Source organism: Schistosoma mansoni, chromosome 7, assembly GCF_000237925.1.
Source record: "Schistosoma mansoni strain Puerto Rico chromosome 7, complete genome".
NCBI lineage: Eukaryota > Metazoa > Platyhelminthes > Trematoda > Strigeidida > Schistosomatidae > Schistosoma > Schistosoma mansoni.
In genome coordinates, this window is record NC_031501.1 from 8,671,350 (window position 1) to 8,686,845 (window position 15,496).

At 36.3% G+C, this 15,496-nt stretch overlaps 1 protein-coding gene across 1 annotated transcript; it reads right to left on the reverse strand.

Moving 5' to 3' along the window:
- Positions 1-928: 928 nt before the first annotated feature.
- On the reverse strand, positions 929-14,299 carry Smp_078090.1 (hypothetical protein). Its single transcript, XM_018798777.1, has 6 exons — positions 14,260-14,299; positions 12,959-13,027; positions 12,824-12,914; positions 9,259-9,578; positions 7,666-7,863; positions 929-1,228 (listed from the first exon to the last, which is right to left on the reverse strand). The coding sequence occupies exons 2-6, from the start codon at positions 13,001-13,003 to the stop codon at positions 1,010-1,012; spliced, it is 873 nt and encodes a 290-aa protein (XP_018653685.1). The 5' UTR covers positions 13,004-13,027; positions 14,260-14,299; the 3' UTR covers positions 929-1,009.
- Positions 14,300-15,496: the final 1,197 nt, after the last annotated feature.

A 15,496-nucleotide genomic window follows, 5' to 3' on the forward strand; every position in this document is an offset into this window, starting at 1 on the left:
ACCTGGTTGGGATTCGCGAGATGATAGCAACCGATGGTTAGAGACCTTGAATGACATGGCTCAAAATCGTTTGCAATGGTGAAGGTGCATCCACTCTTTGTGTTCTACCAAATTCTAATCTTCTGAATTCTTCATGTCCGTATCCTTTTTCTCTTTTCAAATTTATTTCACTGGATTACACTCCTTGAATAACATCTTCAAATCCTAATCTTTTGGATTACTGTTTATACTCTTACTACTTGTACCACTATGGGATTTGAATTGACAACTGGATCTCTGTGCTAATGTTGTATTTTTAATTCTATTTTTAAAAAAATATTGATCTACTTTCGAGATATAAGTCTAGCACTGACATCACTGTATTTTTGATGGTGCAATTAAAGTACGGACACCTCAGAACTCGATGTCAGTAAACTACTATTCATGTAAGTCTCTAATAATAGTATAATATTTTCATAGTTGAAATCATGAGTCAATTGAAGCCAGACCACCATGGAAAACCTGGAAGCACTGGACGGCTGTATCGTTTTATTATGGAACTCCTTAGTGGCAGTGCGCATTCACGATCCCGCCTTGGTTAAGTGCTCCAGCGCGAGACTGGCAGGTCCTGGGTCCGAATCTCGTGAGGCGGGATCGTGGATACGCACTGCCACTAAGGAGTTCCATAATAAGACGATACGGCCATCCAGTACTTCTAGGTTTTCCATGATGATCTAGCTTCAATTGACTCATGATTTTAACTATGAAATATACTGAAATCTCCCAAGAAACTCCTTCTGAATAGTATAATACTTCCATATAAATCTTGTCGTTCAGTTCCAAGATTTTACATGACTTCATTGTTGGATCCCATGTTAATTAGTTACTAATAAGTATCTAATGTGATGATCAATCTTGTAATAAATAAAGAGAGTTACTATGCAAAAATATGTGCATAATGATAAATCATATTTGGGGAAAAAAGATATATATATAAATATAAAAACTTTACAAATGGATGAATGGAATATTAAATTTTATTATCAACTAAACCAAATCTTGCTTGACGTTTAGATAATTTTTCAGCATCTGAAATACTGTTGTTATTGGATAAATTTAAACCAAATTTTTGTGCACGAATTGATTTAGCTAATTCATCATTCATTTGTGTATTCCCTGATGATGATGATGATGATAAAGGTTTACCGAATTTCTCCAAACGTTTAGCTTTACGTTCCAAATCGGTTAACTATAAAGTTTTCGAAAGGAAAATAAGATTATTCATATCCAATAAAAAGACCTCAAATTTCTGTGTTGTTAACAAGATAACAAACGGATGGGTCTAGCAAATTAAATTACACCAGACCTACGCAATCCAAATTACGAGTCACTACTTTCAATACATGTGTGACCAAATTCTTTTTCAGTCTCATTTCTGATCATAATCGGAGGGTGGTAGTATTCAAGGTTCGAGTCTCACGTATCGTCTTATTTGGGACTAGCCAGTTAGGTGTGGTACATGCACACATTTGTTAATGTTTATATTGAGACTCGGATCTAGCACTTTTGGTTTCAAAGGCTAACGCGATATCCATATGGTCACTAACTTGTTCAAAAGGTATGGTGTTTATATCACTACCAGTAAGGTAATATTTAAGGCTGAATTTCTGACCAGCATCAGCTGGTATAAGTGGATCCTGTACGAACTACGTCGACTCTATAAAACTTGTATAATCTAGCCAAATTGAAGCAATCTGCACGGGATGCATATATGCAACAAAGACTGATTAAAAATACAGTCCTAAATATAGACAACGGGATTATTCAGACCCTTGCTAATCATGATCTAAACAACACTTGTGACCAATACTGTGGATTGATATCAGTTAGTTTGGAAACAATATTTGATTGCGAGTAATTATTTTTGAAAATTTCGAAACTATAGTAGATCGAGTTGCCTAATACTTGCTGGTCTTCAATTCATCCTTCAGCTGATAATTAGTGATGAAAATTAACTTGAAATTTCATAATTCCCCCCGGAGAAATTCAACAATCCAAGAAGAAAAAGAAATCGAACAGAGAGTATGTGACTTGAACAGCATACTCTATGTTGACTGATCAATTTGTAAGAATCAGTCAGTTAGTCATATGCAACGTAGAACCTGACACATAAGTGTCTCCATTCATCCTGACAAAGTACTATGATGTGTGCTATTGATGTCGACAGATATAAGTAGTATGTATCGTCAATCGACAGTGAAATGTCTAGAGGCAGAAGGTTAAGAAGATCAAAGAAAGAACAAAGTATGATTGTTGTGGAAACGAAAAAACAATGAAGTCTGAGATAATTGATTGACATTTAGCAGAAGGAACAGTCAAGTTTGAGACAATTGAGTGACATTTTGCAAATAAAGAATTTACTGTATGGTTCTCAGATTTTACTAAGGCATTCTACAATTTTGTGTTCAAATACATTCGATTGTCTCCACTTGTGTTCTCGTTCACTACAGTACCAGTACAGGTGAGTGGAATTACTAGGACAAATTCCAGAGTATTAGCTGTGATCTAGAAGAAAACAAATAGTGAATACATATAACCCAATGAGACAGACTCTGAACTGTGTCATATAACGCCCACAGCCATGCAGTCTGCATCTAACATGGGTCAGACTAACAATCAATGACTTCACTGATTGATCCCATACCTTAATTTAGCCGCTTCTAAACTTTTTCCGACCTACTGCAACTTCATCAAACACTGTGCGTCAAGATAGAAGGTACTTGAGCATGGATAAAACGTTCTAGATACCTTAATCGATGAAAGCTCATTCAAAATACTTTTTTATTGTAACTTGAGAACACGTTTCCCGTATTCGCATATGGTTAAACAACAATTTAAATATGGGAGGGGGTGATATATCACAAAGAACCAGATAGATTATGATTTGAAAGGTAGGTGAAATGTAAATACAGATAAGAATATTATTTACTTAATCAATGGGTCAATATTTGCATTCCGTTATCTGAGTCAAAGTAATGACAAACATTATTATTATGACTTAACCTTTGGGAATACAACTTCCTGCAGAGTCTTCCTCATTTACTTTTGTATAGCTGGATTAATTAGGTGTTTGAAGTGTGTATACTAGTTAGACTGAGACTCTGTAATCATATCCCATTGTTCATACCGAATTACACAGATAAGGGGGAATGAAAACAAATCTTCCACCTAAAATAGCTGTACGTCGAGTTGCACGCATGTAGAACATTAAAAATTGAGTCATAATTTATCATTTGACCCCATACATTCATAATAAACAAACAAAATCACAAGTTCATATCATGATTTCATTTCAATGTTCAAAGAATGATTTAAACTATTTCATATGGTGATCATTATGAACACCAACAAAAAAATGGACACTAGCATATATTATCAGAAGGGGGTTTTTTGTGGAGATTTAGTGTTTTCATAGTTGAAAGCGTGAATCAATTGAAGCTAGACCACCAGGGAAAACCTGGAAGCACTGGATGGCCGTTTTTCCTATTGTGGGACTCCTAAGCAGTGCGCATCCACGACCTTGCTCAACTTCGTGGATTGGTTGAAGTTAAACATTAACACCATGGTCTACCGGTCAAGTGCTCTGGCGCGAGACTGGTAGGTCCTGGGTTCGGATCTCGTGAGGCGGGATCGTGAATGCGCACTGCTGAGGAGTCCCACAATAGCAAGAGACGGCCGTCCAGTGCTTCCAGGTTTCCACCAGCGGAAACGCCTCAATTGACTTACGCTTTCAACTATGAAAATACTAGCATATATGCTTATAAAGTAATTTATTCATGACTATTGATTATTAGCTAGCCTTAGCAAAGTAAGTAAATGAATTTATTATTCCATAACAATGTTATTCAATCATACCCGATAATATTATTAGTATAACGTTTTGGAGATTGTTAAGTTTTTCTAGTTGAAATCATAATCCGATCAGTGTTAAACTACCACCTGAAAACCTGGAAGCACTGGACAGTGCATGAGACTGAAGGTTCTAAGGCAGAGTCCCACGTGTAGGATTGTGGATGCACACACTACAAAGGAGTCTCAGCGAGATTATAATTTATGGACGAGCCAATCAAAAGTGTTTGAGGGATTTCAAGGTCACAGCACCAATTTCAGTATCTGATGCTCATGTACAACCGATGCACAGAGGATTTTAGAGAAGACGTGACAATTAGGCGGCTACAATAAATGGAACTACTAAGAAGTTCCTTTATTTGTAATTGCAGTAATCAGATGACTTGTAGACCTTGTGAAAACTACCGTGATGTTGTCCTTCGATGTAATATATATTGGAGGAAGATATCTGCCAGAATAGGAACTTTTTTCGCTCGATCCAGATTGTGACAAAGGATAATTATAATGATTGCCGCGAATTGTATAATAAAAGCACCAGTAACATTGGCTGCAATAATCACAGATGTTACTGAAGCTTCAGCTATTCAGTGGTATGAATATTGTAGGGACATATCCATAATAAAAATGACAAGCTAATACAACCGATGTACACACAAACAATAGTGAAGCTATTTGGTCGAGACTGAGACGGTTTTTGCGACCTTATCATGGCTCTAGAGATCGACTAGTATGGAGTCATATGGATGAGCTCCTCTACCTTATGCATTACGATTTTGGAACCTTTGAACCTCTTTATAACCTTGACAAGTTTTTGGACCATGTAAAAGAAGTGTATTCACTATAATTCTTTGGTTTTGTAGAATATATTTTTACTCTATACTACCTGTTATCTGATTGGCTAACATTTCTCGAGGTCACTTAAGATTCTTTCAAAGGTCGTCCATAGATTGTAGTCTCGCCGGAGTCCCAATAATATGAAATGATATATTCAAGTATTTACAACAACTAAGTGCATTCACCATTAAATATTAGTGTATAAGTTAACATTATTGTTTACAATTAAACAGAAAAATAGTGTATTCTATGTACTCATTTATTTAATCGACGTGCATTCTAAAACTTTAAATTTACTGTCCTTATTAAAAAAACAAAAACACAAACGGACTTCATACTCGTGATAGAAATATTAGGTTTCTATACTACTTAATAGTCAGTGATCCTGTATAATAACAGTTACACTGTACTCCTATTACAGCAAATGATTACGTAACAAATACTTGTGATTTGTTGTTTTCTATGCTTAATTTATGTGAAAAGACAAGATATCAAAGACTATGATGTTTTGAAAGTGTTTTACATCCCGCCTCACGAGATTCGAACCCAGGACCTACTAGTCTGGCGCCAGAGCACTCAACCGATAGACCACTAAGCCGACATCCGATGATGTTTATGTCTAACTCCAGCCAATCCACGAAGTTGAGCAACCATCCACCATTGTCTTCAGTGAGTTACTATCTCACAACAGACCCAGTTGAACTCCACTAGGGCACTGCTTCTCACTAGAAATCCAGGAAATATCTCTTGAAGCCAGTCACTAGTGAGAATATAATTATTATCAGGACAAATTTAATGTAAATCTACTGGGTTTTTTTCGTGAATTTTTCTAAAGCTGCCTACAAATTGAGGAAGAATATTGTGAATTAGTTAAGTTAGTCATAATCAACATAGAGGATTAGACTGAATTAATGTCAAGCTTGTTTACGTGCTCTGTCCTTATACGCTTCTCGTAAACTCTTTCGTTTATTATTTTATACTACTTATTAATATTGAGTAAACAGTTGTATTCCTAGCAATTTCTACGCATATGTTGTGGCGCAAGTTTATCGTGTGGTATTCTAACAAATTTACATATACTTGTAACATTTATTGTATTTATCATTATAATCACTCTCTCTAAACCCTTGTAACAGTTATTCGCAATTTCGTATGACCGTTTAATCTTTGTTCAAACGTAACGATTCTCATATTCTTTACTTTTGGTTCCGTCTTAGCTTGTTGATAAACTGTTATCAAAATTGAATACAGTTGTCAGTTGTCATTTGCAATATCGGATGTTGTAATAATTGAAGTTATTATTGCAGCAAGCCTTTTTTATTTATTACTTATAAACGTTGTAAAAGCCACAGATATCTAACAAGACCAAGTTTGTAACTAATTAATGTACATTACTCAATAAAGAACCGCTTTTTAGACAAATAGCTGTTTTGGGAACTTCGACTTCGCGCGTATCATAGTTGTGTGGTTGGACGCTTCAATAGATTTAACAGTTAATCTCACAATATCAATAAAATAGATATGACATTGTCAAGATGAACATCAAAATAGTAGAAAAAGTTTAAGTAGTATCAGTGATCACCAAAAAAAAGATTAATTATAAAGAATGGATGCCAGCCCATTGGTCTATCGGTTAAGGGCTCTGGCTCGAGACTGGTAGGTCCTGGGTTCGGATCTCGCGAGTGCGGGTTCGTGGATGCGCACTGCTGAGGAGTCCCATAATGGGACGAAATGGCCGTCCAGTGTTTCCAGGTTTTCCATGGTGGTCTAGCTTTTATTGACTCATGCTTTCAACTATGAAACCCCTTCTGATAATAAAGAATATGATTTGAAAAGAAAGTGAATTCACAGAATAAAAAAGCATAAGGTATTTTTAAAATACCAGAATCTGGAGAAATACAGAAAGTGAATGAATCTAAGCAAGTGTAATCGATTCTAATCTATATCACTTAACATCTCAAATTATTCATCATAATAATTAAGCGAACATCAGTCAAATAGCTAATATCTAACAATATGGTTCAAACTAACAGTCGTTGACTTCATTAATTGATTCGATATCTTGATTTGGCTGCTCCTAGCTTTATTTGACGTACTCTTACACCAGAAAATATTCAGCCTCAAAGTACGTGATGGTTGGATATACGTAACATATGACCTAACCAGCCAAGAGGATGAAAATTTGCAATTTCACCAACCGACTTGTCACCTTTGTCTAGTAACCTGAAAATGAAACCTTAATACTGCTCACTCGGCAACTCCAATTACAAGTTAGTAATCCTTTCAGCACGTCAATCCATCAAACACTAGTAATCTATAGACATCCTCTACTTTTAAAAGACATATTTCATACCCATAAGGTGGACAAGAGAGAACCATGTGCATAACAATAAAGCCCCCAAATGCCCTGGTACGGCCGAGAGCGGAGAGATTCCGCTCTCCCTCTCCAAATGCTCTCGCATGGCCACGCGTATATAGCCTTTGTCAGGGAAGTCCTACTCACTGCCTTCTCACAGCATTACTGTTGTTTACGAAATTGAGAGGACGAAAAGCGAATGTCCGGCAGGAGCTTTAACCGGGTTGGTGGACACGGAAAGTTCACCTAGGGGAGTTGGAAAACCCTGATTTCAAACCAATCGTGCACATGGACTGAATCCAGTATCCTGAGGGAACAAATGGAGTATGAATCAATCGTCGGTCACCGGCTACCATGGGACTGCATCTCCTTACGATGCTCCACTGCCTTGTAGATCAGACCTTTAGGTCGAAAGCTCCGAGTGTGGTTCCCTAAGAGAACCACCTGCTTCGGTCTGGAAACCCAGACAGTATCGCAACCCTCACACAAGTCAAATGAGATTTGTGTTGCGCATATATATCTAGTGTCCCCTTCTTCAAATAAATAATAAAAATAAAATGATAGGATAAATGAACTAATTTACTAACCTTTTCTAATGTTTTACTAGTAGTTACACCAAATCGTTCAGCACGTTTTTTTAACTTTTCAAGTTCATCCAATTTTGTAGAAGTATTATTTAAACAAACAGTATTTATATTATTACTAATTGGTAAACCAAATCGTTTAGCACGAGCAAGTGTTTTTTCATCATCTGACATAAAACGTTTAGTACGACATACTAAACGCTGTAAAAAAGAAAAAAATCGGACGATAAACAGATTTTTTTTTCACCGGAAATAACCATTTAGGACAATATCGGGTCTCTGTTTTAAAAATTGAAACACGAGTTCTGTAAAAACTCATGATGAGACAGCTATATCGAGGCAATCCACACAGAATGTACATATACTAACGAAGGTTGATATAAATTCAATCAACATTATCAACAACAGGATAATCTAAATTCTTTCTCCTAATGATACGAATATCATATACATTGCACAAGCTGGTGGTTATCTGGACTTAGTAGATTAGTGGATGATGCCTTAGGTGTTCAAAGTGAAAGATACTAAGGTTTGAGACACGGTTTGAACATCAATATAGATGCAGGAATGTATAGTTGGCGAATCTCGAACAAGACGAAACGCACGTTCTAGATTCCACTACTAGCTGCAAGTCTATCCATTCTATAAGACACATATTATGTTAATGAACGTACCTCGCTAATAGATTAAGTTCGAAGTAAGCTATATGTATGTTTTCATACGATAAGACCCATGTGTCGAAAATCAAAAACTAACTGTAGAGCACTAGATCAACACGATGAACATCTAGTGTTAATTTTATCGATAGTAAGGCTAAACAATAATAAAAAGGAATGAGAAAGACTTCTTAACTCGATTGATGTTCAAGACTAGCGTAGAGAGAAATGTTTATGAGACCCTTCACTTTATCAAGTATTTTTAAAATGCTAATGAGCTAACACACAACTTTGAAAAAAAAGACAATCCAAGATAACAGTTCTGTTGAATCAACTGAAATCATCCCTAATATTAAGAAATACAACAACTGCTGTATAAACAATTATGAAAATGATTATTATCGCTGACGTGATTAATCAGTGGAAAGTCGCAGTTCTACAGAAGGTTAATCAAGGTTCAAACATAGTTCAGTAGTAACAGCTTCGACTGTAACATTTGGAGGGTCAATTTTCGAAAAACTCAAAGATATCCCTTGTTGATTAATAAGTCTTAACATTGGCAAGAAACTTAGGTCGAATAAGAGTCCCTGTCAATTAATCCAAGTTTAACCAATAAATATCAGAACATTCTCTATCTTTAAGATTTCTCTATCTCAGTGTAAGTATTGTATATCAGAGTCAATATGAAAATATGCAGTAATAAAAGTGGTTTTGTGTGAAAAGAACAATATCATACCGACAAAGTTCAATGGAGTGGGAGTTTAATGGTTAAAACATTAGACTTTCAAGTAGTAGATCGCTTTATCTACTACGGTTTGGTTAACCGAGTATTATAGTATTAGTAAAACTAATCCTTAACATAATCAATATAGATTGAGGTCGAGCGCATAAACTTATATACATGGTAGATGTATATCACTAAATTGGTTAACATTTTTACCTCAGAATCTGATAAATTTGTTACTTCCTCTTTAGCATTATCATGTGAATCATCAGTTGTATGTGCAACTTTCAGAACTTTTTCACCACTAGTCATTGAATCTTTTTCAGGTGTCAATTCACTGGCTGGACGTTTACGTCCTACAGTTTTATTTGCAGTTACAACTGGGAAGTTAAGGCCACTTGGAGATCCATTATCATTGCTACAATCCATTGTTGTTGTCGTAGAATGTGATATATTCACATGGTTAGAATCACCATCTTCATCATCTCCAAGTAGTTCTGCTTCATCGCCAGGTTGTAACAGTACAAATTTATTCCCTAGAAAAAAAAACAGATAGAGTAGTCACAAGTATTACAACAGAGACCTGAGAAAAAAACATTGGGTGTTTCAGTCAGTCATAAACAACGCAGAGACTGACACACGATAAGAAATGTGTACTTATGTTAGTCAAGTACTTTGATTACTAACCATAGTACTAATGTATTCAACTTTGAGCTACACATTTGTGCTATGATGGCTTGTGATGTTACACAACTAATCAAACTGAAATAGGTGTAGAGTTTTGAATCCATGACTTATCTATAGTGTATTTAGGAAAACCTGTTACAGCAATAAGACAGAAATATGTGACTTAGTGTAGCTTGAATACGCGTTATATACAATAATCGACATATTCTCAAGGTAACGTTAATTAGGAAAGCAGAAATAAAAAGATTGTATAATGCTAGTGAGTTAAAATACAACTTAAGTAGGGTCGTATAAAAATATTTAGCTGAATATTTGACGATTAATGTACATGCCAAAATTAGGTTTAGAACATACAAAATGCCCTGGTACGGCCGAGAGTGGATAGAGTTTGCTCTCCCACTCAAAATGCTCTCACATGGCCACGCGTATATAGCTTCTGTCAGGGAAGTCCTACTCACTGCCTTCTCGTGGCGGGGGTGTTGTTTACGAAAGTGAGAGGACGAAAAGCGAATGTTTGGCGCTTTAACCGGGTTGGTGGACACGGAAAGTCCACTTGGGCGAGTTGGAAAACCCTCATTCCAAACCAATGGTGCACATGGGCTCCAGTATCCTGATGGAACGAATGGCGTATAAATCAATCGTTTGTCACCGGATACCATGGGACTGCATCTCCTCACGATGCTCCACTGCCTTGTGGATCAGACATTTAGGTCAAAGGCTCCAGGTGTGGCCGCTTAAGAAAACCACCTGCTTCCGTTTGGGCACCTGAGCAGTATCACAGCCCTCACACAAATCGAATGAGATTTGTGCGGCGCATATGTATCTGGTACCCCTTGTACCAATATTTGTGTATAAATAATAATAATAAGAGCGTTGAACAAACAAGTATTTTGAATTGCCTTTTTTACAGAATCCCTCTTGGGTGAAAATGATTGAATGAACGATGATAACTGACCTAGGAGTAGGTTGATAGGAAACTAAGGACGTCCAAACAAATAGCATGAATTTATAAAGACAATGATCAGTGGTCTAAGCGATGAAGAGACGGGTGTAGACTTAGTGATTAAAATATGGAAGATTACTATAACTCTTGACTAAATAGATGGATCGGTCTACACCTCTACACCAGATCGCAGAGAGGTGTAAGTAGTAATAAAATCAGAAGTACTAGGAAACATTAGACACAAAAGATATGATTCGACAGAGAAACTATGGATAGGTGAGACGAAAAGCCGTTAAAAATGATGTACAAACTTGGGATTTGAGGAGAAAGAATGAGTGCAGTTTTGCCATTGCAAACGCTTTTGAGCTACGTCAAACATTTCCAATCATTCGTCACAGCAACCACGTGGACTCTGACTAACAGGTCTGTGCCTAACTACACAGCCGAGTTCAATAGTCAATGACCTCACGGACTAATGTTACGCCCAGGATTGGTTGCCTCTATGTTCCGTCCAATTTTCTCATACAATACCAAACATCGCTTGAGGCAGAAAGTGGTTAAACATACATAAAACATGTCCCATCTACCTCATATGACGAACATTAATCCACTCTATCTTATTCTAAATCTTGAGCATAGTTTTTCTTTATACTTTTCACCGTTTGATATAATTTATTCTTAAGTTACATTTCTTATTTTAACCGTTAGTTATCCGTTTTAATTAATAGGACCTTTCATTTTTCGCTTCTCACTTCGTTAAATTTCTCTTCTGTACTTCTGACTGTTATAATTTCTCTTATTATGACCCAGCTATTTCAAATGCTTAATATTCTTGGACATCAATTCACGCGACAAGTCCCCAAATCAGAACACGGTCGGACAAGAACGAAATTTATATTCCAAATAACAAGGGTAGATGGGAGTAGGAAACACAATAAGAAATAGGTAAACATAATATGCATATTTCAATATTGTGCCTCTAATGGTCTTAAGAAAGTTAGCGGTTTTATATTAGTTAACAATAATCATTTCTCAACCAGATATGATTAACGTAGGACCTCATACAAATATACTACGACTAAATTTGTCGCACCATATAGGTACATCAAGATTAAATTAACAGGCTAAATAGAATAAGACGAAATACTGGTAAATTTAATAGCACGACAGACTAAACATGTGTTTAGAAACGATATTAGGATTATAAATTAATATTAGGATTTAAAGGGAGGTAAAAAGAAGTGCATGAAACTGCACCGGAGACAGATTTTGAGCTATCCCACATACGGTTTCAACCATATATCAAGATGATCTCAGATATCAACCATGTAGTTCACTAACACGAGTTAGTAAAACAGTGACCTCATGCAGCAATGTCAATCTTAATATGAATACTATTTTTAGTTTTTGCAACGTTGTACAAGGGATTATACCTTCAGTCAAAATATTTTGTTTATACACATGAACTGTACGAAATGTAGTTTGTCAAGCTCACCAACGGAGATTCGCTATTCGCTGCAGAGTCGTATATACACCATTTTATTAGTAACGAAAATGATCATATATGAATGACTATATGTGGACTTGAGGTAAATCTTCACCTTGTGGGTTTTAACCATTCTAGAGTAAAAACACTGTAAATATACGTTTTCTTATACGCTACTAGCCACCAATTAACCAGAAGAACTAGTATCGATTGAATGAACTCTTTGTGGTCGACCACTAAGTACCAATTTCGAACTCCACTTTACCCACTTTTATTTGAGCAAATGACTAATATCATTAGCCCGTGCACCTGTACTGTAGCTCATACCCAGGCACCTGGTGGATGAGTTCGTTCACCTCTTTTTTATACTAACTTATTCCGTAGGTTTGGACTACTACAAATGACGTCTTGCTCGAACAATTCTCAAATTGCTCCAGACCAATCTATATACTATACAGTATTGCTCCTCAAGGTAAGATGGTGAAAAGAAGTCATTTGAGTTTGTCTGCAGATACTCTACCATATTTACACTATCCCACCAGGATATCAAACCTACTATGGATACACGAAGTCAGGTAAAAAAAATCTGTGACAATTGAAGTTGCATGAAAACACTAAATATGAACTAAATATATGCACACACAAAACGTATATGATAAATTTACCGTGCATTTCCGTAATACGTGAGATGAGTTCCACTTTTGTTCCTGTAGATGGAAGCTTGTTTTCTTTACATATTTTTTTCAGGTCGCTTAACTAAATTATTGATTGAAATCAATATACACAAACTACATTTATACCTTCAATTTATGCAAATCTTCGACATTTTGTACAGACTCTGACATTGTACAAGAACACTACGTGAATTGCTACAGAAGTAAACAAATTCACAAAGAAGAGATAAGGATGTCTCAAACAGGACTGAAAACATTTTAAAAGAAGACAAACAAGAATTAAAGCAATATAGTGGAGCAATTCTGTTGAAAACAGAATATAATTTATGAACGACCTTTGAGAGGTGCTGGGGCTGCCTTGAGGGAATTCAACCACTTAACAGGGTCAAAAGAAGGCTACGTATCAGTGTAAGGAAACAGGGCAAGGATTCAATTAGCTGGTATGAGGTCGGTAATTACAGGGTTTCCATAACAAACTGACATCGGTTATAATGACAAAATGCTATTTAACAATATAGACTATTGAATCCTGTGCCGAGATCCAAGACTTGATATCTCAAATCACATTGGTTCGTCCGTAAATTATAGTATTGACAAAATGTAGCACAGAAGAACCCCAATATGATAGAATGCATATTATTTGCATAATCTGCTGTCATAAGGCAATTTAAATAAATATTTCGGTGAGACTATAAATTATGGATGGCATTTGAGTCACGCTAAAGTGCCCTTGAGAATGTCGACCTACTTGCTGGAGCTAAATGAGTTATAAACCTGTGTGAAGAATTTACAGTTGATGGTTAGGGTTAGGGATTAGATCTCGGGTTTAAATCAAACTGACATCGGTTATAATGCAAAACGCTATTTAGTCACATGGATAAATGAATTTCGTACAAAAACGCAAGACCTTTTATCTTAAATCTGATTGGTTCGTCCATAAATTAATGTCTCGTCAACATCTTAGATGTTATCTGAAAAATAAAACTTAACAAGAGAAAACGTGAAGGCAGAGTACATAGTCTCCCTTAAACCAACAGTAAGCTTCCATTAGATGAGACTTCATTTAAAGTTCAGACAGGAAAAGTGAGATCGCAAAGTATATTTAACTCCAATCAGCAAATGATACCTAACCACTTATACGGATGACTGAATTTATGGACCACTTGACAGATTGAGACGTGTAGACAGATTGGCTGTATCTAAACAATATTTCGTAGATCACCTAACTAGTGTAAACTCTATATAGTACTAAACACGAGTGCCATTTTACACAGCCTTAAAATAGAGTGAAGTAAACCTTAAAACCAATGAAGTATTTATAAATGCTTAGAGCAAAAATGATAAACGGCGATTTGGATGTACATCAATAAAAGAAAGGTTCCCCTTTACAGGCTAGAGAACGTACCGGGACGGTTAGTTAGACACACCTTTGATGTAACGCCAACGATATCGAGGCGCGTACGCCGCAAAGCTCAATGTCCAATATACAGCAGCGAAAATGGAATAACCGACTGATCTATTCTATCTTTTTCCCTGTTATTATGATTTGATTTGGATGTTATGTCATGCCCAATAAATGATATCTAGCCATTCGACTGCAATAATACTAGTCAAATTGTCAGTGATTTATGGATTTGTACATTTTGTAATTTTAGTAAGTACGTTTGTCTCAGGACAGTAGGAATTCTGGACACCAACGGCTACCACAATATCACGCAGGAAGTTGATTAGTTTCAATGTGGAAAACAATAAGGTGGAGGATAATTGCTCCAAGAATAACAAATAAACTAATAGATTAGTAATACAGACAAAATCCTTCAGGGAGACTTTTCACTTGTCCCAGGCTCATCGTGATTGTCTCAGGACAGTAGAGATTCCGCATACCAGTAGCCGTTACATTACCACGTAAGAGGCTGATTAGTTCGGATGTGAAATATAACAAAGTGAAAATTCGAGTGTTAAGAGCAGATAATTATTTTAAGAAATAATAAACAAGTAGGTCATTTGATAGATAATGCAGATAGTGTGCAAAGAGAGAAGTGCAATAACGATAACGAAAGAGAGGATCATAAAACGGGAGGTAGAACGTAGTTACCGATATGTGGTAAAGGTAACAGTGGTAAATTACGAGACATGGGTCAGACACAACTGCACCAAGCGGAAGATGGTAATCCGTGAGTAATTACGTGTTCGTCAAGTCTACTACTGAAGCTATCCACTAAGCGGGCTTGTTTGCTTCGGCTAGGAAAGAACTTCAAGTTCTGTCAAATGTTGATGAGAAAAAGTCGAAGTGTACCTGTATTTTTGTCTTTTGATTTGCAATTTTTCGCTAATTGCATTGAGGAGAGTAGTGAGGACGTTCTGGCGACATGTTGGTATGAGGGCGTCTTGGTGAACTTGGTTTTTTTACCACTATAAAATCAACTCTTATTTTCCTAAAACTCAATAGTCGACTGAGCGCTCAAAAAAATAAGTGTCATTCTATCCTTTCTGGAGAGATCACGTAAAAAGCCGTTCAAAAGATAATATTTGGTCGCTTTATAACGCAAAATGTTTCCAATTCTGGAAAATTGCTTCAATTCACAATCAAAATGCCTAGTCCCAGTCAATTCAAGCAACACAATCAAAGGGGGGACAATCAATATGGCTGCCGCCAAGATTAAG